Source organism: Gobius niger, assembly GCF_951799975.1.
Source record: "Gobius niger genome assembly, chromosome: 17".
NCBI lineage: Eukaryota > Metazoa > Chordata > Actinopteri > Gobiiformes > Gobiidae > Gobius > Gobius niger.
In genome coordinates this window covers 26,195,151-26,220,591 of record NC_136868.1, presented here as the reverse complement: position 1 = coordinate 26,220,591, position 25,441 = coordinate 26,195,151, and the positions used below count along the sequence as shown (strand labels likewise).

Below are 25,441 nucleotides of genomic sequence, written 5' to 3'. Positions count from 1 at the left end.
CACCCCACTAGCATGATTACGGCTAAACTTGTGCCATTTTGGTTGGAATGGAACCATCTGAAAATCACTGCTGTAAAGAAATAATTGTCCCAAACTTTTAACCAATCATTTCCTCTTTTTTAAAAACACAATAGCAGCACTGATGAACGTTCATAGCATGGCGCGCCCACATAAGCCGAGGTATCACTTTTGTTCACTTTTGACGGAAATGCTGTAAATCGCTTTGCTAAATGCTCGACTACACAATGCGCTTTGATGGAGGCACAGTTTTCACAGTGGGGGGTTACTCTTTGAATGGACCGTGATGGGGGCAGTTCTGTACTGTGGCAGGTAGAGCGGGGACTGACCACAAGGGGGCGCGGAGAGCAGCGTGCTTCGCTCGTTGGAGTCCTCCGCATCCAGCAAAGGACAGGAGCCGTCCTCTTTGCTTAAAACTATGCTTTTCAAAAGATCATTCCTGCTTTCGTCCTGCTCCTCCTCGCTATCCTCCCTGTGGAGTTTTAAATAATACAAGTCTTTCTCTTGCTTATCTTCGTCTTCCGGTTCGGAGGATTCGGAAATCTCCTCCACCGAGTTGTAAGAACAAGAACGCCGATTGTCCACGTCTAAATCTCCACCCCTGCAGCTTTCCAGTTCCCATAAAGCGCCGTGCGACGAATCGGAAATTTCCGAATTGTTAGCGGAGAAATTTCCCTCGTCGCTCGAACTGCACCCGCTGCTGTCTCTCGATTGCTGCTGCGTTTTAGGCTCAGAAAGTCGAACGGTGGCGTACGTGACCGAAGACTGGGCGGAATGCTCTCGAGCGATGTCCAGGATCTGTGGATTGGATGGAGGTAAAGCGGCGATTTCTGGGTTTAAAATGTCCACGTTATGAATAGCGTTTTCAGTGAAACGCTCTGCGCCGTCTCTGGATTGGGTTTGAGTGTCTTGATGGCATGAATCCGGAGCGTTGGAGGCGGGGCTTGGAGCAGGTTCGGCGGTGAAGGACACAAGGCTAGGTTGGACCGGAATGGAGCGGTCAGCCTTCTCCATGATGACCACAGAGGAGATGCTTTCTGTTGTGGAGACGGGGTAAAGGACTGGCCAGGCTGGAAGTCTCTCTGGAGCTCTGAGCAGGTGCTCAAGTGTGTCCACCTGAGGAAACAGAAAAATGGAATGAGTTCTATGTGGGACTGAAGCGCCGTTCAAATTATATGAAAGGAATTCACTTGAAGAGAGTAACAGTAATATGGTTGACAAAAAGAAGGACAAAATGTTTAAGTGGACATATTATGCATGTTTAAGTCATTCTTTTGGGTGCCCCCGTGCCCCGGTGCTGACATTTTAAATTGGAGAAATGGAGAAACAGTTAAAAACTCTTTTAGCTAACGGCATATCGATGGCGCTGTGATGAATGCTCTTTTGTTGCGTTTTCATCCTCTTTCTCGGCTCATTTTTGTTGCTATTCTCCCACTTTTTTTCCAAGAAGCTCTTCAGATTTGGGTAAAGCCAAACTGGAGAAAATGTGCTCGGTTCAGGTGGGGGTTAGGAGGGTAAGCACAGATTTACTCGGACTCTGTGATGTTGCTTTGTTTCGGTGTTTACCTTCCTGAAGTCCAGCCCCTTGGCCCAGGAGCACTTGTTCGGATTAGGCACCTCCTTCCACACAATTTTCTTCATCCTGTAGATAAAAATAGTCCATTACAGATCGCGTAAAGCTGCATTTATCTCCCTGTTTTGTTTATAGCCTGACTCCCCTTCCTCCTTTTCAGTGAGCATCCAGGATAATTACGCTCTTGTGACCTGTTAAAGGCCACTCTGCTAACTCTTCACAGAGAGGGGTTAAGCTGCCTGATTAAGACGACAGCCCTGAGATTAACACCATTAATCACGTCTCAGAGGGGTCACAGGAGGACAGACCAGCGGAAAAATAAACATTTCCTCAATAAAGCATCGCTAAAACACACGTCTATTACAAAATAAATATAAAATCTGACTCACTGGTTTTGAGTGAGGACCAAAGTGACCAAGAGCACGATGGAAAGAAAGGAGATGATCATCAGGAGCATGTAGACGCCAGGTTCTCGTCTCACGGCTGCAAAGTAAACAACACAGATAAGAATCTGATACTACTCACTTATTACATCAGGGGTAGGAACTGTCAAAAGGCAGCCATAGCGCTTTACTCAGGGACACAACAACAGTCTGCACTTGTTACTCTGTTAAAGTGAGTCTGTAAGAAGTAAAGTTTGAAGGGAAAGCTCATCTCATTGGGTTATGGTACCGATTAGGGCTGCACGATTTTGACAAAAAAAAGCTAATATTGCGATTGTGATTGGATTTGCGGTTTTAATAGGCTACAGCTTATGATTTATTTTTCATGGAAATGAGCATTGAGCTGCACATAAACGTCTAAAACAGCTGTTAAACATCATGGAACTCAGTTATTACATTTCAGCTTCATGCATCTGCAAAGACATAGTTTGAATCGTTCTCAAATATTTGGCTTCGCGCCTCTAATGCCGATGCTACGCCCATTTCTTTTTAATGCTGTGTACCCAGTTACCCAAGTGTTAAGTTGTAGGGGAGTGTGTTAGGCAAAGATGTACACACCTCTTGTGTGAACTGGCTGTCCTTCACCCTCAGCAAACACAGGGTATATGGAGAAGTCATAGTCCTCTGAACTGAAGAATTCACCTGCAGAAATCAAAAACAAGAATATCCCATTATAATACATTTGGGGCATAGGTAAATACATTTTCATGCTTTATAAATTAACATAATATGACTGAATTGAAACCATGTTATTTGGAGTCAGATTCAGAAAGCTTTATTGATCCCAAAGGGCAATACTTTTTTGGGCTCCACAACGTGACGCCAGCCGAAAAATAGCTAATTACTGCTTCAGTTTTATTTAAAAAGCCAGAGTTGTAAATGGAATGTAAAGATTCCCAGTAAATGACCTCTTATGTGCACTGGCCGGTCAGTGAAGCGCAGCCTCCTCCATGTGGGTGACCCTTTGTGGACGTCAGTTTCCTGTGGAGAGTGCGGAGACCACTCCAGCACCATGTACTGAGGCAGAGAGCTGCTGTCCAGGACGGTCCAGGACACCGACGCGCAGGAGCTGTTGACCAGCAGCACATGGAAGGAACCGAACACTGCACCTGTTGAGAGGCAAAGGGAAAATCAAGGCTATTTACTCAAACAAAGCCAGAAATCTTTTTCCACAAGCAAAAATAACAACAAATCTACTGATAAAACTATTCTTTTCATTGTCACATTTTGTAAACTGACGTTGAAGGATTTTTTTTTATTCCCAACAGCATTTTACTATCTATCCAAAGATATCCTTAGTCCTTTAATAAAATGACTACATTACTAAAAGAGCCTTGACAGAGGTGACTCAGTCCAGTTGGAGCTTGTACAATGATTTCTTCCCTTTTTTGCGAGGTAAAGGTCGGTTAATGCGAGTCTGGTGCACATGTTCCTCATTATGCCTAATACAATGTACAACTCATAACTCTTGTTTTTGTTGATAAAGTCTGCCGTTCCAATTACTGCCACATCATTGTGATAGTAAACAAACAGTAATGTGTCACTGTGCTGTCAGTTGCTGGTAAATAATCTCATAACGCGGGTCTTTAGCCCGGAGCGCCGCTAATGGCAGCGGTGATTGGCTCTGGGATTTAATGGCCTCTCCACAGATTCATTTTTCACAGCGTGTAAATGGCTGTTATTGTTCTCAGCGCGAACACCTTCTGTTCTGCCGCTACATACTGTGCGCATTACATAACTGTCCTTTGGAGATATGGCCGGAATAACACGGTTACTCAGTATTGATAACAGGAGAGTTCGTAGTCAAATGCAGGAGAGGAGGTGGCGAGGAGTTTCTAGATGGGTTGTTGACAGAGTGGCGTCGCTCAAAACTGTCGAGTGTCGCCTGAAATCTGGCTCTTCATCCATGTCCTCATTTTACTGGTAACAGTGTTGGCCTGTTGTTTCTGCACTTGGTTTTCATTTTCCAAAACATTTTTCTCTATGTGCTTTTCTTTTGTTTGGAGCACCAGGTTTGCTGCTCCAGCTGGTCGGACTTGTCCTTGATTTATTTTTCCTGAGCTTTGAAACGTTTCTCCAGAGTCTTGTTCTTGTGGACCTGGATTTGCAGTTTGTCTGTTAGCTCCTTTGTGGACATTTCCTGCTCGTATAAATCGTTTTCTTTCATCTGCAGCAGGGCAGTAGCCTGCTCCAGCTGGATGGACTTGTTCTTGGTCAGTCTTATCTGGTTGTTGTGTTATTTTTTAGAACTTCTTTGTCCAGTTCTGCCCTCATCTGAAGCTTTTCTATCTGTCGCCCGTCCGCTGATAAAACAGGTTCTTTAGCGCCACCTGAAGTTGTGGTGTCCATGGGCAATGCTGCAGTCTGGACATTCTGGCACACAGCGGGCTCTTTTGTGACCCTAGTAGTAGTGGATCCTCAGACCATCTAGTAGTTTGTACTGTGGGAGGATTCGAAGACTCCAGCTGGGACTCCTCTTCCTCAGTGCCCCCCATTAGTGTTGGGCCGTTGAGTATTTCCTCCAGGTCAAAAGTCAGGTCATACACGCAGCGATTGTCCTCCTTTCATGGTAAAAATTGCTCTGTCTCTCTATGTGTGTGATCAGCTCAACGTGACGATACAGAATGGACCAGTGTCTGGAAGAGCTGTACAAGCTCTGATGTAAGTGATCTATGATGCCGATTCCAAAAATGTGACCATTTATGGAAATAAATAGATAAAGTAGATAAATAACCTAATTAACTAACTTTAACACTTTACTTCACAGCACACAGAAACAATTGCTATGAAAATAGCAAGGTAATATACGAATAATGAGATATACTGTATTTTACAGCCCAGTTTTCATATTATTGCAAAGAAAATGACTATGTTTCCTTATATATTTATAGCCTTTGCATCATACGAATATGAAATTAAACAGTTTGTTGCTGCTCCCATGTAATAAACACCAATAAATACATTGCTTATCTACAGTAACTGCTTCAAAGTAACATGGCAGCAAAGTAAATAATACATCATATATTATCTCTTACACATAAATCCAGAGTGCCTCTGGGGTTTCGCCTCCCTGACATGCTCTGGTCAGATCTCTGGTCAGATCTAATATAATCTCGCTGTCATTAAAGGGTCGGATGATTTTTGCCTTTACAAAATATGTCTCTCATGGCAGAGCTGAAAGGCTGATTATTTGAAATGGTTAGTCAGTCTTTGTCTCCAGCTCTGGTTCTGGACCTTTTTTTTTTTTTTTTTCAAAACAGAGCAATCTGGGTTATGTAAGTTCATAATGATAACCATTATTTGTTCTATTCTAGGCAAAGATTAACTAGAGAAATGCCGTCTCCATCTCACATCAAAACAACACAGCGGCTTCACGAGGGCAAAGAAATGAAAGAAAGAGTGGCTGACATACAAACTGCTAAAAACTAAACACGAATCACATGCATTTCAGAACATGTTTGTCGAGATCTAAACTAAAAGCTTTGCAGATTTGAAACAGTATATTTGTTGTTTAGAAAAGGGATATTGCTTTTGATATTGTTTTCCAGTCCCTCCAGGATTTCGCAATTGCGATTATTAACGCAACATCAAGCAAACTCCGCGAACTCAAAAGCCCGCAACTTTCCCGCAACTATTCCAATAATCCGCAATTTCCTTGGCAACTTTTCCTGAACTTGTGTGCAACTAAAGTGAGTTTCTCATCATTTAAATCTATTTTACTTGTTATATTTTCGCGTATATGCCCAGCACCTCCGCCTCAGACTGAAGGACTTTCGCATCTGCTCCACCTCCTCTCGGGCCTTTACAGCGTGAGCCGCTGTGTGGTCCTACCATGGATCTCCAAGTTGCTTTTCTCTTAGCGTTATAGACGCTTCTTTCCTCCGTGATGCGGTGGCGTGTGTGTGAGGGGCTGGTGCTTTTACTGCGTGAGCTTTAGGAGTCACAGTTCTGTTGAACCAGAGCTGAAGCTCACTGTCGACATTCATCCTTTGGTCTGTTCTCCTCGGATTCTCATTCATGGCTCTATCTTATCAGATTTGTGTGGTGTCAGACCATGCGCTCACAGAAACAGGCAGGTGCCTGTTAGCTCCGCCCACTTTCTGTAGCGGCGCGGAGGACACAGGAGGGGAGGGCGCACATGGCTACATTTTATTTTAAATGGTACAATTATCTTTTATTATTACCCTAAGTCTCTTTGGTTTAAACTGATGTAAAATACAAAGAAAAGTAAAAATTGTGTTTAAAAATATATTGTTTTAAGCAGAAAAGAATTGCAACTTTTCATCGCAACTTTTGGAAAAATGGCCTGCGAAATCAGGCATTTTACCCCGCAACAATCACAAACAACGCCCGCGAAATCCTGGAGGGACTGGTTTTCAAGCAGCAGTAACAGTGAGTAACAGTCATTTGAAGGAACATTTGAAAAGCCTAAATCTTCTACACCAGTGAGACAGACTTACGTTGGACTTGTCTGCTCAGGGTCATGTTGAAGTTGTCCTTGGATGGTCCCAGTCTGTTGTAAGCCTTCACGGTGACAGTGTGGACTTCCTGGTTCCACTCAAACCTGTGTGAGGACCTGAGCCCGATCGGCTCCTCCCTCACAGACCCGCTCAGAGGCTGGTGTCTGATTATCAAGCCATCAATGCAGTAAGAGAGGCCTGATGTTTCAAGATGCTACAGGGTCAAAAATATGAATGCTACAGTTAAACAGGTACATATACAGATGGAATATTTTGTCAATTATGTAGGATACTATGACTTATCTATTATATATTTTGCAGGTGGAAAGTGGTTGGATTAGTACCTCAAAAAGCAAAGTCACTGTAGTTCGGTTTCCTTTGGGATCGTTGGACAGTATTCTCCAGAAATCAGGACCGCGCTCAGGTGCTATGAGGAAGACACACAATGGGTCATTTAGGAAGCTTTGCAGAAGATTTAGAAGGTGAGTGCAAATGTGCTATACCTCTGCTGTTTTGTGGGACAGAGTAGACCGTTTGGCTCCAGTCGCTCCAGTAGCCAGTGCCGTGGATGGGCCGGCAGCGCACTTGAACAGCATAGGACAGGCACATGTCCGGTATGGGAACCTCATCCTTATGAGCAAACACTAGAGGCTGAACCTGCAAGGATGACATTTATAATAGAAGCAATTAAATAAAAGAAGACATACAAGTATACATTGGGATGCAAATGATTGCTTTAGTGTACAAAATTATGGAGGAATGAAAAAATGGTATTTCATTTGATAAGGAATAAGTAAGATTTTTGTTTTTACGTATCTTGTCTGTTGACTGGAACAACAAAACAGCAGAATGGCTCAGAACTGGACCAGCAAGGTAGGTAAGTATAAATAAGTGACGTTTATTTATATAACACCTTCCACAATCAGAAGCCACAAAACATGATGGTCATAAAACAACCCTTAATCTACTGGAATTAAAATGCTTTCTGAAACACACAGGTTTTCAGTTTGCACTTCAAAACATCAACAGAATCAAGCAAGTAGAAGAAGGCGGAAGCAGCAGTACAAGAAGAACCAACCCAATTAAACAGACTTTCTCAACCTGTGCAAATAAAGCAAAATACTTCTCCATGCAAGTTTTTGGTGAAAGAACAACATGGTTATAAGGTCAAAAAAGTCACAAGTCTACAAGATTGCTTTATGATCTTCAAAGCTCTGTCCATCTACTGAGCCCCGTCTGTTTTCTGTTCCTCAGTTATCAAAGGAAGTGTGTTCACTCTGGCTATTGTTATTTTATATCTTAAAGTGACATGACAAACAAAATAGGTCAATATGATATAATATTATTTTGTGTATTAGGCCAGTTCCAGCTGAGGCCTTGAGGTTGTGCGCACTCACCGTCCACTCGGGCTGGCCCACACTGGACGGGGCGTGGAAGCGGAGCTCACATTGCACCCCCTGGACGGGCAGTGCTGGAGGGTCCCACGAGACAGACAGGACCCCAGAGCTGCGGCTCACGGCCGTAATGTGAGAGACTGTGCGCGGCTTCACTGCAGATGAAGGACAGACAGTTTATATTACAATAAGACTCAATAAATATTCTGTTTATAATCTGTACTCTGTAAACACGAAACAAAACAAATGCACATGTTCTCCCCCCAACCCCTCTCCCTACCCCTTCCCGCAGCAAAGCCGATCTGGTTGGAAGAAAAGGTGTGTCTCCAATCTCATGTACTTCCCCACGTACTTTCTATAGAAAACCTTATGCTCCTTCAGGGCTACCATAGTCTCCTCACACACTGTGGTGCTTTAAAAATATAAATATTTGTAGTAAAACAAAGTTTTGCCTAATAGCCTTTTGACTCAACTACAGCGATAAACACAGAAATACATTACAAATAGCCTTTCACAGAGCGGCCTTTAGCTCGTACTCACCATGTTCTATAGGAGACACGTAGACGGGTTTGGAGTTGATGGGGCCCAGTGGGGAGTCCATCTGCAGCCACAGCCTGTAGCAGTTCATCCTGAGGGGTCTGATTCTGCAGCTCCTCTGGTTGATACACACTGGGCCTGGCTCGCCCAGCTCCTCTCCCGCTCTCTCCCTCTGCTCCATCTCATCACACGGCACGTCAGACCATCTGTGACGGGCATTTAAACAGCATTACACCTCCATTCATGTTTTGGACCATCTGCACAATGCTGAACATCATCTGTTGGCTCTTCAGACTAATGAGAAAGTAAATGGTAAAAGATTGTAATGGTCTCAACTTATATAGCGCTTTTCTACCTTCATCATCCCCAAAGCCTTTACAGCAAGGAACCAGTCACCCATTCACACTCTCATCCACACACCAATGTCTGCAGACACTGGAGGCAAGAAGGGTGAAGTGTCTTGCCCAAGGACACAACAACAGTGTGCACCTGCAAGAACTGGGATTCAAACCCCCCGACCTTCCCATCACGTGTACAAATCAACATGAAGTGGTGTTTCTCTCTTGTAGACGTTATTGAACAGGAGGACAAAGGGGGTGAACAGCGGGTTCGGCAAATAGTTGACGCTGAATTCGGAACAGTGTTGCTGCGTTTCAAGTGGGATTTTAACCACTTGAAAATTACAACTTGCGACCTCAGCGTTCCAGCTGAATGAATGTAAAACGTATGTAAACAGAATGCTTTCGCAAACAGCTAGCTTATAAGATGCTAATGTTGCATGAAAATTTCTTCACACCAGATATAATTCAAAACATGCAAAATAACGTTACATTGAAGGACCAAAAGTAACGTTCCCATCACACAAGCAGTGGTTTTGTTACAGTTTTATCATTAGCTGCACTTCTCCACTGGGGGCGCCATTGCTGTCTTCTTCTCATATCTGAACTCTGATGACTCTGATCATGTCTGAGTTTACAATGCGGTAATTACCAGTTCGAGCAGCGTTCCAAGGAATCTTTTCTAGTTTTTATTGTTTAGTACGTTTGGGGAATACCTGCCTGGTAACGTACAGGAAACACAGTACGGGCTTCACATGGGCTGGGCGCACTTGTTTTAAAATAGAAAACAGCTCTTCCTTGTGTCTCACCTTGACAGAAATTTGGGATTGGTTGGCTCCTTGTTCGCCCAGCTACAGTCCATTGCGTTTATGCCCCCGTTTGTTTGGCAGCTTATGTTGATAGAGGCTCCTGAAAGCACAGGTCACACATGAAACAATCGCTATAAACAGTTATGTCCTCAACGAACGTCCTGTCTCTGTGCTGTTCCTGTCCAAGCTCTTTCCTTCCTTACTCCTCCTTTTACTGAAACTAAGAGAACACCGCCTGTATTTCTCACAATGCCAAAGGTAAGTGGCCAATATTTACAAGTATTGTCAGAAGAAACATACAAGGAGAGGAAAGCATGAAATCCTGATTAATTGATCCTCTTAGTACATTAAAACTCACCTTCAACATAGATTTGGCTGTAAAAGAGTGCATTTTCCTGGCTACACAGCACAATGTCATACATTGTTGTTTCCAAGGGCCGGACAGTTATTTGGCTAACCTTAAAAAAAAAAAACAATACAGAAATAAAATAAAAATTGTAAACATTCACGTTTTTCCTTCTTAATTTTGAAATACTGCAGTATATGCAAAATATTTGGGGAATAACAACTCATTATTGACTCACCCAGTGGTTAACAGGTTGGTACTGGCTGCTGTCGAGTGTCTCATAATAGTTGAGGTTCCACTGGGCTGAACTGGAGTTGAAGTTATGGTCATTAAACACGCAGTGGATGGTTACGGCCTCCCCTGGACGCACTTTCACGAACTCTGGAATGTAGCTCAACGCTGGGAAAGAGGTGGATGAGAAAAGGTTTATGAGTCAGACTTTCAGGCAAAGCATAATTTCATTTGTTTTGATGATTAACAAACAGCAACAACACACGTATCAAGCCTCACCGCGTCATCCTATTCACAGGATTGCCTTCAAGGATTTTTAAACTTTGCGGTCTATCGGAAAAAGTTCTGTCTGAAATGTCAATGCTAATTTCGCATCTTTGATATAAACAGATGAGTAATCGCCATTGTTTCATTGTTCTGCAGAATGCAACGCTAACTACTGAGAACAGATGACGGATTCTTGACTGAGAGCCAACACAAACAGAAAAAGTTGACAAGCAGTTGGTGAAAGTTGTGAAGACTAGCCAGCGGATTGAACTCATAGAGCATTTTACTTTAGGAAAACCTGAAAACATTCCCATGCCAGGCTTTGGTTCCTGCAATAGGGCTACAGAACAGGGGTTTTGATTAACTGACTGGTGCTGGGAGCGATTTCGGGGTATTGACCTGGGCCGCGCTGAGACGAGCTCTTCATAATGGTCGGGGATAATGAGAATGGCTACGCAGGTGCATAAATCTACTGGAGGCATTGGTAATGGAGGTCATTGTAGGACCCGATTCAGTCAGAGAGGAATCATGCACAGGTCTTCAACAGGCTTAGGTCTACCACAGTGGTAATGGTAAATGATAGAAACTTTTCATTCTATTTCAGAGCTTAAATTGCCTTTACAACCAAACCAAGCATGTGAATTCAGGCATCACATTTTTTTCATATACAAATTTAAACTTTGAATGTAATAGGTCTCCTTTAAGTCATAGCTTATCCTTTTTCACTTGTTGGTTCATATTGTAAAGAGAGCTGCAGCTTTTATTCTGTCCCATATAATTTCATTAATTACAAGCCTACGATTAAGTCATTTTGGAGATTGTGAGAGCAAATATCCATGGTTTATTCAGCAGATAATCATCTATTGCTAACGTTAATCATTAATTAGGCCTAAAGACGAGCATGTTTAATAAGCCTGAATATTTGCAGATTAATGAAGTCACAAAAGGCATGATACACGGCACCCATGAGGAGCTGTTTCCCAATAATGAGTCTTGACAGAGAGAAGCAAACAATAAACTGGCTATTGTTTATTCCATTCAGAATAATATACCTCCCAATCCTCTATTTCCAGTGAACTGATGTGTTTTTGAGTGATGAAACTGAGTCCTGTGGTTCGGATCACTGGCTTGAAATGTTTAGTCCCAGAACGAGAAAAGATCAGGATTATGTATCTGCAAAGTACAGATCTCCCTTTGTTTTCACCCAGAGGGGGCCAAATGTAAGTGTGTATGTGAAGGAAGAATGAATATGAATGATTTCTTACGGTCTAGGTGGATATGGTGAGGCTCGCTCCAGTCACTCCATAGTGGAGGATCCACCAGACTTGAAGAGCGAACCTGGAGGGTGTAGTTTACATTGACCTCCAAGTCTAAAAGCAGCCTACGCTCTCCAAACACCTGCAAGACCTGGACACAAACAAAAAAAAACACTTTTGTAATGCTTTCATTCGACCAATGGTGGAGTTGTGCAAAAGGCAACTTCTTGTAAAATGCATTTGGAAGTTTAACCATTCTAAATATTTTAGAATAACAAAATGTTTTAATATGTCTCATTGAAAATTCAATTTCATGTTATCGCAGCATTCAATATCACATTCCAAACCTCTGCTCCTTCATAAAAATGCCATAATAAAGGATGACTAAACCAGCAGCGCTCACAACACTGAAGTGCTATTGCATTGGTGTGTGTGCTACCCAAACACAGGATTAGTCATGCACTGTTATCACCTCAGAGAACATTAGACAGACGAGCTGCGTCTCTTCCTGGACATAATGTAGGACTTTTCCATCTGCAGTAAATGATATTTCAAGTTTGCCGTCACTCCTGTGTGAATCACGCGTTTTCTACTCCATTACTGAACACAGAGAGCACTGTTGAAAGAGTCGAGGAGGCAGTTACACCCTAATTGAAAGTCTGCAGAGTCATTCAGCAAAATAAACACAAGAGTGGAAATTTGCACCGGGTTGAAACACCGCTGCTCCTTTGAGAAAATGTGACAATTTATGAAGCTAAATGTGCACCTTTTTGTTTCGGCCAAATGTTGTTACTGTACTGTGTGTTTGAGCAGCAAAGTTTGTATAGTGTATAAACCGGTTAAACATGGAACACATTTCACTGCAGGCAAAGAAAGAAATGTTTACCGACAGACACTGAGGTTCTGAAACTCGTGCGCATGAAGGAAGTTGCCCTGTTTTCATTTACATTTATTATTCTCCAACAGACTTACCTCCCAGCCTGTACCTGTCTCGTTGGAGCTGTGCCGGACCTCATATCTTAATGACCGCGACTCCTCGGGTGGATCGTCCCAGTTCAGAAACAGCTCGGCGTCGATGGTCTGCTGATGGGACACGTTCACCGGAGCGCTCGGATTCACTAGGAAATAACACAACATCTTTCTGGTAAATGTTCATCTCTTTCTTTGTCGTAAATGAATAAATCCTTTCCTTCTGTGGTGTGAGAATTAAAAGGTTTAGGAAGGGTAAGCTGTGACGCTTGGTTTGACTCATTGATGCTTCTATATTGAGACTTGGTATTTTAATGTAGGTCTTATACAACACTGCGCGCACATGACTCAAAAGCACATGAGAATGAGATTTTTCCACATGGCTATGATCCTCTCTGATCCACTCATCGGTTTTACTTATCCTAATTAACTCGATGTGTGAGGCATATCTTGCTCTCCGCAGTTAATTAAAAAAAATGGGAGCAGCCAGCGGTTAAAGGCTTTTATATTGTCAGAAAGGGCTATTTAGGAGCTCTTACTCAGATGTTAAACAGTAGATTATGAGTTGTATTCACTTGGAAATGTTAAAATTGCCATTATACACTGTACAACTGATGCATGCAGGGAATAATGACAGTGTTTTCTATAACGTTCATGCCCGTATGATAAAAAAGAAACACCCCTGCACTGGAGTAGCCTGCTGCTGGCTGTGGGTGACGTGATTAGTCAGCACTATGACTAATAATGTATGGTCTACTACTAATTGGTCTCTGAAGCACTCGGACTGGGAAAAGTTGCCTATAGTCAACTTTTTCCAGGGGATAAATGCACAATATTATCATATATTATTAATATTTACATTCTGATTGGAGCTGGAATAAAGGGTAATAAATTAAACTGCACACAGAATGCTGCTGGCCACTTGCTGTCGGGGGACTAATCTACGTTTTTAACATTCATTTAAAAATAAAACAATAAAACTAAAAGCGGATTAGTTCCGATTAGTTAATGCATTTGTCACAAATTAATATTAACCTTGATGTCAAGACTAAAACACCTACATTTAAAAACTTCTAAATATCTAACTAACTAAAAATCCGCCATCTTGCCTGTTTCAGATACACAGAATCCTTCGCTCCATCACATGCAAAATAAAGTTAATAATAAGTGTTTTATCTTGTATGTATGTTTTATTTTTTCTATTTGATTTTTATTTTGGCTATTGTTTCCAGCGCTTAGTGCCTGATTAAACACAGCGTGGAAAATATCCCTGCTTATCGAAAGCACAAGGTGCCCGTTAGCTTTATTCCAGTCACGCGTGCCAGTAAGCCAAACCTTATCTGTGCAGATTCATTGCAATGATATAAGAAAAAAAGTTTGTTACTTTGAGCAGTGTGGGGCCCATTTTTAAACCAGGATAACAGGATTCCAATATCTAAGCACAAACGACGCAGGGGGCAAAACAATGCCAGGAAATGTTTCACATTATCACCATCGTGTTTGAAAAACTGGAACAATTCAATGTCTCAGAGGAAATGTTGTCTCCAAATCAAAACAAATCGTAAAACATGTCTTTTATCACACACATATTTCAAAAGCGCGGCTCATTTTGTGCACAGAAAAGCATCCATTTCTCACCATGTGTAGGCGGGAGGTTAAGGTGCACGGGCGAAGCCGCCACATGAGCCATGGAAATGTTCAATATGACGTCAGAGCTGGTGGGGCCCAGAGCCAGGGAACATTTCAGAGAAGTGTTTCCTTCACAGGTAACGGGATTATCGGGCACGCTAATCCGCTCTGTGTCTGATCTGGAAGGAGATTACAGAATAAAACAGACATATTTATAGCCTATCAATGTAAAGTTATTCTAAGAAACAAAAAAAAACCAAAAAAAAATCTGTTTACAAACATAACGGGAAAGGAAATCATATTTTGAACAGATTTATGGACACTTTTCAGTCATCAGTGCAATGCATGTTATATAAACCATCTGCCAGGAATTGGTTTGTTGTGACTCGGCTCCTTCTCCCTGTCAGGGTAAATCAGCAGACTTTGAGAAATAGCACAGCTCGCCCCGACAGGTTTGCAAACACAAGCTGAACCCCTACTGAGCTTTTACACTCACACTTGTGGAGAGAGTCTATAACTAACGGCAGTACGTTTTCTTTACTCACAACAGAGGCTGCAAAGTCATGGCCGCAGGTGTAGTTCTGAGCATGGGCTGGTCAGAGTGCAGCTCACAGGTTAGGGCTCTCCTGTCGCCTCTGATCCGGCACACCACGTCCACACAGAGCGCTGCAGGGAAGGACATCGTTCTATGTTAATGACAACACAAGTGACCCCGCTGCCCATCCCGTCCAGTCAACACAGGCACAGCTTTCCTAGAAGACAGGCCGCGCGGCTTTTCTCAGAAACACAAGAGACACTTCAAAAATCTCTTATTATTAGGGCTGTTTTTCTTTTTCCGATACCGATGCCTGAACGACTCTTTTTTCGAGACAGAACAATAAAAAAAAAAAAGATGGAATATTTGCTAATTTACAACATCGGGTTCATCTGCAATTTGTCAAGAAATGTGAATAATGGGGAATAATTTTGAGGGAAAAAGGGAACAAATTGGAAGAAACTGTGTCCAAAAATAAGGAAGAATTGTGTAATAAAAAAAAGTGTGACAGTTTTGTTTTTTGCCAGAGAGTGCATTCGTCACCAGTTAATAAGAGTGACATTCATAGGGCCATGGAAAATGATCATTACTTGGCATTTTCAGATTTAAAGTTTAATAAAAAAGGTCAGTTATGTGAGACTAATGTCAAACTCACACCTTCGTAACTATTCAAATGTCTTGCCCCGCGAAATGACCTCGGCCGTTATTTGGGAAGAATGTCAGACCAACCGCAAACCGCCATTTTATTGTGCCTTTAATTACCAACAGCGGGACCTTACGCTACCAGGTCGCCTCTAATCACCATTGATTCGGATGTGTCACAACACCTCCGCGATCAATGCAACAGACTGATCTTCCTCCGACCTCCATCCCCTTTAAAGTCTTCACTCCACCTCCTTGTTCGCCCTCCCGATAGCGTGAATGATCTTCGTATTCATTAAGTCATTATTTTTTCTACAAAAGATTACCAGATCCTACAAGACCAAGTCACAAAGGCTACTTTAAAACCCGAGGCTGACGGCAGTGAAGGCCGGAGAGTGCGCGGCCATAGAAATATAACGTGTTTTGAGTCTGTCTCCTCGAGGGGGATGTGATTGATGAGGGAGAGGACTTAGGTGCAGTGTTGGCGAGTGAGATGAGAGGAGGAGAGGAGACACCATGTCACTCAAAACAAACAATGTAGACCTTCACGGACCACTATGTCAATGTTTGTCCACTGTTATATAGAAAGTACAGCCTGAGTGTGCACCGCTATGATCAGGTCAAGCTTTAGTACTTCAGTCACACAGAAGTCACAGGAAATCCTTGTTCTACATGTACACACTTCCGAGCTCATGTGTTAAAATATTGCAAATAAACAGGACATTACTCGTGTGTTCCTCTGTCACTGATTGATTGTCCTTTATCGTGACTGGCCTAATGTCTTTGCAGAAGCCTCTGATTTCCCTTGGTAACGAGAGCTTTACACACATGGTCAGGGCCAGTGTGTTTGCTCTGTCCTGTGTGCTGTCACCTCCTTCATGCGCTGATGGGTTTTCTTTCTTTCTTGGGTCTCCTACATGAAACTGTTAATGTATGTAAGATACCTCTATTTACTATTTAACTGTTTGCACATTTCCTGCACACCCTGAGTGTTTCTGAGAGCTGAATGGAACAAGTGAATTTCTCCATTGTGCGATCAAAAAAACGCCATATTATCTTAATTCCAAACCAAGCGACTGAATTTACAACTTACGCTTTTAAACAATGCGCGGATCACCTGAGACTAATTTGCTTGACCTAATACTTATTGAATATGGGGTCATTTGTTCGATCTCTTACCACCAGACGACGGCTGCTGCTGCTGCTGCTGTTGACTCTTGAAGTTGCAGTGAGAAAACAGTAGGAGGCGTGATTCATCGCTGTGTGCTGATGCGGCGCCGGCCTCCACAGTGAGCGGGGCCCCAGGTGAGTCACAGCACAGCTCATCCTGCCATAGGACATTCGAGCTTCCATCTTCATCAGCAGAGAGTGCATTCTGGGGCTTCAAACTCTGAACACCTGCAGGGTCCACACACACATTGTCTTTTATAAGCACTGAATGTACTGAATGGGGTTTAATAAAGAGAGTTTTATGGCGTGACTAAGGCTAGTCAGTTATGTGCCAACTACTCACCACAGCATGATATTTTAAATGAAAATATTCAAAAATACACCAAAAATGCTTTTATAACTTTTAGGTTTGTAAAGTGATAGATGATCTTTGTATCAAAAGCAGTTTATGTCTTCTGGTGAGCCTGGAGAAAAGGCTGCTGTAGTTGCGGCTACGACCACAGATGACTTTATTGTACTGTGGACCAGGGAATGGTTTTCAAGATCTAAGACGGGCATTTCAAAACAAACTCATGCACAGATATGGTGTTGAGGTGGAGTTAAAATGATATGTTTCATTAAACCACAGCTCAGTGGAAAAATAAACCACTCCTGTTTGGTTTTTTGACCCGCCTAAAGAGACGAGGCTCTGAGTACGAAGCAGAAACTGAAACCAGGGTTTATACAGGCAGAAGCAAGTCCAATGTAACACTTTGAAATGCCCAAATACTGTATTTTAATGCCACACATGCATATTTCATTTCTTAAGCTTTGGACAAAGAAAAGATTTGGACAAAACGGGAAAATGAATATGTTTTACACCATCATGTTGGTATTTTCGACGAACTGACAAAGTAAAAATGGTTCAGGAATGTCAAAATTTTCCAATAAATCAAGATTTAATGCCAGTTTGAATCTAAGTGAATGCCTTTTAATGACGTTCAAGCCTTGATTTTGACAAAATTAATTAAATGACTTTAATACTTTTTAATGCCCAAAAGAAAAACTTGTGAAACTTGAGAACTGTCTCGCCCATGTCCAAAGTTACCTCTGGGACCCTGCGATTGAGCCAAATGGACATTTTAGCTTCGGGAAGTGACGGTTGACAGTTTTGAAACTCACCACTGGACACCAGCAAAATCCACGTCAAGAGGAGTGAACTCATTCCACACCAATCCCTGAGAGAAGAGACATCACTAGGATTCAGTAACTACTTATTTACATCATAAAAATAAATAAATAAAATATACCAATGCTGAAATGCTCATGCAAATAACTGATCCAATGTCAGGCTATTAAAATCAGTCAAGCATTCATTTTTGGTGATTAGCATAACTGAAATACACACAAACCACACTGTTTCACAGGTGGAAACCTGCTTCAGGTGAAGCTGCGGGAGGTGTTTGTATAACGTCTAATGTCAACTTCCTTCTCTGGAAGTCCTGTCCTGTTTTTGAGTAACAAATGACTCATGAGTACATGTGAAATTTCCAAATGTCACTTTTATCACAGGTCAGACTGGTTTGAGTGGAGTGACATCTGCATAAGAGCAGACCTGATTCTGGACTTACTAACCCCTATTCACCTTTTTGCACAGGACTGTAGAGGAGCTGAGCAGCTCTTTCAGTGGAGGACTGAGCGCTACCACAAATCCTTCATCCCCACTGCTGTCATACTGTACAACACTACTGTAAAGTAACATGTGCAATATTCCCTGAATCAGTGTCACTTAATCGATAACCTGCACTAGAAGCATAAACTTCACACTGCCAATGCTGACTTTGATGAACATCGGATGTTTTACACAAATCCATCTACTTAACATCAGACTTTAGTGGCGAACATTTTCCCTCGTTCTCCGCTTACTGAACTGGCTTTGCGCTCTTCCCAAAGTGTCAATACAATGGAAGTGCCGATCCGTGGCAAAAAGTGTTTAACTGCACTATTACTGCTACCGTAACTGCACTAATACTACAACTCTTTGCACATTATTCCATATTATAACTCGTAACTTTGTTTGGTTCTCAAACTGTGGTACATGCATCGTGGTCTTTAAGTAATGCTTAACTGATGCTAGGTTTTCTTATTTAGACACTGTTTACACCCAGTTTAGACATAGGCTAATTAAGTCCAATTCAGGTCGACGATAGGCCCCCTGGAAGGTCAAATATTTTCGGAGATGGTACTTCATATCTCTCCCCGCTCTTCACCCCCTTTCACCTTGTGTTATCCTGTCAAATAAAGCCTACAGACCAGATGTATCTTTAAACCAGTGAGGGTATCTCATGCCTGAACAGCCAACACATCATTTTGAGCCAGAATCATGTGCATAGACTTTCATATTATTTGCCTGCACACAGTCACATAAACCACTGGCTGCAGTACTTTATGTTCCAACATGTTCTTCGACTAATACTTACATCTTCATAGCGATAACATGGCCTTGTTGCAAGTCGATCGAACTGAATCCTTGAGGGGAAAGAGAAGACACAAAGGTTAGAGACGTTGTTTGATCTCACGCATTAATGTTTCATTTGAAAGATGAAATGAGAGCCCGCCGGGATTGAAATAAATGAACTATCGCCCAATAAGTTCAATGACATTCAGCAAGTTTAACTGCGGGGCTTCGAGATATATTGAAAATGATCGGCATCATTGCAATAATTAGGTGATGCAATATCTACATCAGCAATACAGCCCCCAAAAAATCCCAGCTTCCTGTTAATAAGTGGCAATAGACAGTGAGAAGAGAAAACACTGTTGTTTCTATGGCACTGCAAGTCCACCAAGGATGCACAGCAGCCTTCATTCTCACTCAGACAGTTCACTCACTGTGGGCAGTGTGATTCCAAGCAATAGTGTAACCACTGCTTCATGATAAATCTATTCCTGATCATTCCTTAGAAAATCAAGACTCGGTGAGGTGCTCAATTGGTACAACCCCTCTCGTCACAAGCCAATGCCCCGCATTGGCATCAACAGGTGAGGTGCCGAGTGAGACCAAAACAAACAAGGTGTGCAGCATTGGAGCCATCATGGAACACAGAGGCGCTTTCAGGGGATGGATAAACACGCTTCTTGTGGCATAAGGTGAGCATTGTGGACAAAAAAGAGAGAGAACAAGGAATAGGGTCAGTGTACTTTTGGGTATTTGGATTTTCTTTATTGGAATGAAAATTAAAAATGGAAAAACAAGTTGTTTTTCAATTTTGGTTTGCAAATCAAAAAAAGAAACATGAAAAAAACAGCCATTTTTCAAGTGAATGAAACGCTGTTTTTAAAAAATAAAGCTGATTTTCATGTTTTCACTGTATATTTAATAAACAATAAACAAATTAAGACGAAAACGAAAAACAACCCAATTTTCGTTTATGTAATCGGAAGTTGTCATATTTGTGCTCCAAGAGCGCTGAATATAAACGCCTCTTATATGAAGGTGCTGTTTGTGCAAAAACGTCCGCCTTGTGATTGGCAGCCTGCGGCTCGAAGTGTTGCCGCTGCATCTGCACATCTAGGCCATTCCTTTGGTTAGTGGCCAGCAGACTCTATAGATACTATAATAGGAATGATGGCAATAAAAAAAAAATCTTATACGACGCCGGAGTCTGGGGTCTCCTTTGTGCACAGTGAGGCGCTGGTGTGAACCAAAGAGCGCATGATTTTCTCTGTCATCAATGGCCTAATAGGAGAGGAACACATTGACTTTCATCTCAAGTTAGCAAAGGTCTAATGAAAAGTGCTGGAGAGACACGAAAAATATGTTTTGGATAGCTATAGGATTGATCTTATCAGTTTTACGCACAACTGTCTCTCTACGATACTGTCCTTCAGTAGATCAGTCACTTGACTAACCGTCAATGATCTAAACCAGTGTGGTCAACATCTCACTTTAACTCGGCGCCCAATCAAAACCGCCCTTTGACTCGGGGCTCCGGGGGCTCTGTGGCAACTTGGTAACTTTTTTTTTCGCGCGTCTTCAAATATGGCAGTGCATCTGTTTTATTAAAGAGAGAAAGATTTGGCGATTTGGAGTTCTTTCTTGCAGCCCTGGTTTCTGTCCTCAAAGTTTACAACGACCCCTGTGCCAGTACAGTTCCAGACCGCTGCATTATCTGCAGAAATGACCCTTGTACGTAGCCTGTTTGCAGCCCGGGGAGCAGCTTGGTCACGTAAGGCAATGCTGCGTCTTGATGCACTAGAGGCACTTGTAAAACAGATGCAGTTAGTGGGGAGCAGGGGCGTCAACTTCCCATCAGCAGCAGGTAGGCTATAGCAGGCTGTCAGTGCGAGACTGAAGTCTGCCTAGATCTACAGCTTAGCCTACAGTATTGGCCTTGGAATGGAGCAGGTCGGCGTTCACGAGAGTCGCCTTTACCTTGTGTCTGTGTCTGGCTCTTCTATCCCAGCCTCCGCCAGTAAGGACCACTGCACCTCCACATTCAGCCAAGACATCAATCTGTTAGGCCAAGTCTAAAATATGGACAGAGCACAAGCCACGCCTTTGTGCACAGAATGTGCCGTGCGCATCTGGCTCGAACCGCTCAAAGAGAGGCTGTGCGTAAAAGTTACCAAGCGCGCCGCAGAGCGCACGGAGCCCCGAGTCAAAGGGCGGTTTTGATAGGGGGCCGAGTTAAAGCGAGATGTCGACCACACTGGTTTACATCATTGACGGTTAGTCAAGAGCCTGATGCTGAAGGACATTATCGTAGAGAGACAGTAGTTGTGCGTAAAACTGATTAGATCAAACATATTTGTTCGTGTCTCTCCAGCACTTTTCATTAGACCTTTGCTAACTTGAGATGAAAGTGAATGTGTTCCTCTCCTATTAGGCTATTGATGACAGAGAAAATCCTGCGCTCTTCGGTTCACACCAGTGCCTCACTGTGCAAAAGGAATAGCCTAAATATGCTAATTCGAGCACACTTCGAGCCGCAGGCTGCCAATCACAAGGCGGATGTTTTTGCACAAACAGCACCTTCATATAAGAGGCGTTCATATTCAGCTCTCTTGGAGCACAAATATGACAACTTTCGATTACATAAACGAAAATTGGGTTGTTTTTCGTTTTCGTCTTAATTTGTTTTTTGTTTATTAAATATACAATGCAAACATGAAAATCAGCTTCATTTTTTAAAAACAACGCTTCGTTCACTTGAAAAATGGCTGTTTTTTTCATGTTTCTGTAAGCCACTAAACAGGTGCGCATGGGCGGTGACCCATGAACTGCCATTATAAATGTGCGGGTTCCCGCTTTCTCACTCGCTGCTTCCACTTCAATAAAACAGGGACACGGTCCAAACCTGTCCTCCAAATAGACCCTCTGCTTTGCCTTATTCTACACCTCACATCGGTCAGCTACATTGGTGGCAGCGGTGCTGCCGTCGCCACCCTGTCCGGTGGTGGCGGCAGTATGGACGGACTTTGTCACGCGGAGATGACTTTATTTTGCGGTGTGCATGGGCTAGGCTGCTAGCTAGCCCGTACACCGGTGTCGGGGTTCTCTCCCGCATAGTTTGGACATGTGTTTGAGAGGAGCATGGCTGTTCTAATTGCCACTGGACGACCGGACTTTGGGCACGCCTTGGCCGGGAGATGGACGACTGTCTGGGGGGAGTGTGTGCTGCAGATGGGCGCCTGATTGATCAGCGGCGACCAGGGCCGACGTCGGGGTGCCAGATGTCCAGTCCCCTTTGGCGCCAGGCGTGTTGGGGATGCCCGAATCCAGTGCCGTCCTTCGGGAGCCAGTGTTGACGTGGTTGTGCCTGTTGGGGTGTCCTGTCGCCATGTGCCGGGAGGCCTGATGTTCCCTGTGTGTCCCGCCGGTGCCTGGAGGCCAATGATTCCTGACGCGTCTCGATGCATCCTGTTCGTCCTACAGCTCTCGCCGTTTCCTCCTGCCATTTTCCAGGGGCTCGCCCCTCAGTGTGCTGTGTTTGTTTATGCTTGTATTATTATTACATTGTTGTTGTTTTTTTCCTGTTCTGGAGAAATGAGGACATTTCTTGAGTTAGGGGGGAGGTATGTAAGCCACTAAACAGGTGCGCATGGGCGGTGACCCATGATCTGCCATTATAAATGTGCGGGTTCCCGCTTTCTCACTCGCTGCCTCCACTTCAATAAAACAGGGACACGGTCCAAACCTGTCCTCCAAATAGACCCTCTGCTTTGCCTTATTCTACACCTCACATCGGTCAGCTACATTTCGTTTTTTGATTTGCAAACCAAAATTGAAAAACAACTTGTTTTTCCATTTTTAATTTTCATTCCAATAAAGAAAATCCAAATACCCAAAAGTACACTGACCGAATAGGCCACCGTTTTTTACATACTGAGATATGTTCTTACCTTAGCTTTGACGAGTTCTTTAGGACCTGTCTGGTCTTCCCCCGTGCCTTCAGTCACGTAAACACAGCGCAGACGGCGTTAGCATTTAGCCTCTCCCTCTCTCCTCTATAGCTCCAAAACAGGTCAAGATAGAAGCTACCAAGCTCTTCCACGTTTTCCCTATTTAAATATGGTTACATGAAGTGTTCCACTACAAAGTATAATTACACAAAATTAAACAATGTGGATTTTCTAAGCGGATAAAAGGGGGGACTATATTGTAAGGCGTAGTAATACCAGAAGTAGTTCGAAATCCGCACTGTAATCTTCACTTTACTGTGCGGTAGCCAATTTACTCCTGGTATTATTACGCCTTACAATATAGTTCCCCCTTTTATCCGCTTAGAAAATCCACATTGTTTAATTTTGTGTAATTATACTTCACATAACCATATTTAAATAGGGAAAACGTGGAAGAGCTTGGTAGCTTCTATCTTGACCTGTTTTGGAGCTATAGTGGAGAGAGGGAGAGGCTAAATGCTAACGCCGTCTGCGCTGTGTTTACGTGACTGAAGGCACGGGGGAAGATCAGACAGGTCCTAAAGAACTCGTCAAAGCTAAGGTAAGAACACGTCTCAGTATGTAAAAACGGTGGCCTATTCCTTTAATGTGAAAAAGTTTAAGAACCACTGGACACGGCCACTCAAACAAAAGTGGTTAGTTTGTGGCCGTAAACTACACTCGTCCAATTTGAAGCACCGTTGCAAAAGCCAAACAGGATTCTCCTCCCAAAAAAACAAGAGCCACACAATCATTTTCCTCAACAATAAGCACATAACGGGAACAATTCAGAAGTATTTCCTCAATGGGAACTGGCAGCAGCCCAGGGGAGAGTCTGGGGAGAGCTCCTTGCCAACTATTCATCTGGGTCTGACTCATTATGGTCACGTGCCAGCCCCCAAAACGATTCGACCGGGGACACGCAGGCTGCAACTTGTCGCCCAGCACGAGACACGGAGCAACATCGAACATTTTATCATTTTATTAGAGTTAGCGGTGGGAAAATGTTTCAATATCATTACATCGAATTGCAAAGTAATAATATAGATTTTTGTCACTGACTTAAAAAAAAATAATAATACAAAAAAAAAAAATATTAGTACCTGAAGGCAACGCAGACGTTCAAAAGTGCATGTCAAGTCTGGACAACAATTTTGCGCCTTCGTGTGAAAACATGAAGTAGCCCAGCGAGTCAACAAACAGCAACAACAGCCAAGACGTCTCGTAAGTTACGAGCAATGCGACGAATCGTGCACTTGAAAGAGAAAATGCGTCCATAAATGTGAGGTTTCTTACGTTTTTCGTCCACTCGGGTGCACTTTACACGAGTTGTTGATATTCTTCACTCCTCCACAGCGCTCTCCGCTCCATGTCCGAGAGAGTGACCAGAACAGCCGCGCGCGAGTCTGAGGGATTCCAGGTAAAGATAAAGAGAGATTTCAGTTTGCTCCTGTCATGATCACAGCCTCCGTAGTCCTCCTCCTGTCCCCCGTGCGTCTGAGCGGCTGGGCTGACGGCGTGACACTGAGCGGAGAGAGAGCCCGGGGAGAGGAGCGGAGGCAGCCCGCCCTCCCCGCGCGGAGGAGCCGCTCTCAGGGCGCGTTGACGTCGAGCTCCGTAACCTCTAAACCCCCGCCTGAACCGAGGACGTTATTTATTTATTACCCGTAATTAAGCATTGAATCAACATTATTTTTTCAACCTCAACCAAAAGTCAACCATCTGACCCTAAATCAATGTTGAAACAATGTCCTTTTGCTATCTGGGACGTGTTCTCCTGTTTGGCTTTACCTAAATCTAAAAGCTTCTTGGAAAAAAAAAAAAAGTCAAGACAGCAACAAAAATGAGAAGAAAACGAGGAAGAAAATGCAACAAAAGAGCGACGAAAACGTAGCAAAAGGGACGCACGCGCAACAAAAAAGTAACAGAAGCACAACACAAAAGTGACAAAAATGCAACTAAAGTGACAAAAAGTATGTGACGAAAATGTATCAAAAAGGCGATTGGAACAAAAATGTCAAAAAGTGACGACAGCACGGCAACGATGCGAGGATGAAAGATTTGTTTAGATGATCTTTGTTGGTCTTAGCTTTCAAATGAAGCGTTACAATAGGTGTTTGGATTTGGGTAAGCTGAACTGGAGAAAATGCACTCGGCTGAGTCGGGGGTGAGAGGTTGAAGAGAGCTTCCACCCAACTAGCGGGTAAATGGTTTTTGCTAACTAGGTTGTGGTTTCATTGTGCATTGATGCTTTAACGCAGAACTAAGTAACTCATGCCCCTAGAGGCCATAAGCACCACTGCAGGTGTCATAGCATGTTGCTAGCCCACAGTTAGCTTTGTCCGTTAGCCTGCTAGCTTCTTCTTCGTGATTCCATTAGTGTGTATTGCGCCTCTGGGTC

At 43.1% G+C, this 25,441-nt stretch overlaps 1 protein-coding gene across 1 annotated transcript; it reads right to left on the bottom strand.

Annotated features, from left to right (window-relative positions):
- On the bottom strand, positions 1-24,413 carry lepr (leptin receptor). Its single transcript, XM_079575571.1, has 21 exons — positions 24,337-24,413; positions 19,077-19,126; positions 17,779-17,834; positions 16,627-16,845; positions 14,816-14,936; positions 14,280-14,449; positions 12,645-12,790; positions 11,682-11,823; positions 10,157-10,317; positions 9,931-10,030; positions 9,573-9,672; positions 8,429-8,631; positions 7,892-8,043; positions 6,998-7,151; positions 6,839-6,921; positions 6,495-6,708; positions 2,943-3,143; positions 2,593-2,676; positions 1,981-2,074; positions 1,585-1,660; positions 1-1,134 (listed from the first exon to the last, which is right to left on the bottom strand). The coding sequence occupies exons 2-21, from the start codon at positions 19,082-19,084 to the stop codon at positions 271-273; spliced, it is 3,348 nt and encodes a 1,115-aa protein (XP_079431697.1). The 5' UTR covers positions 19,085-19,126; positions 24,337-24,413; the 3' UTR covers positions 1-270.
- Between the last annotated feature and the right edge of the window lie 1,028 nt (positions 24,414-25,441).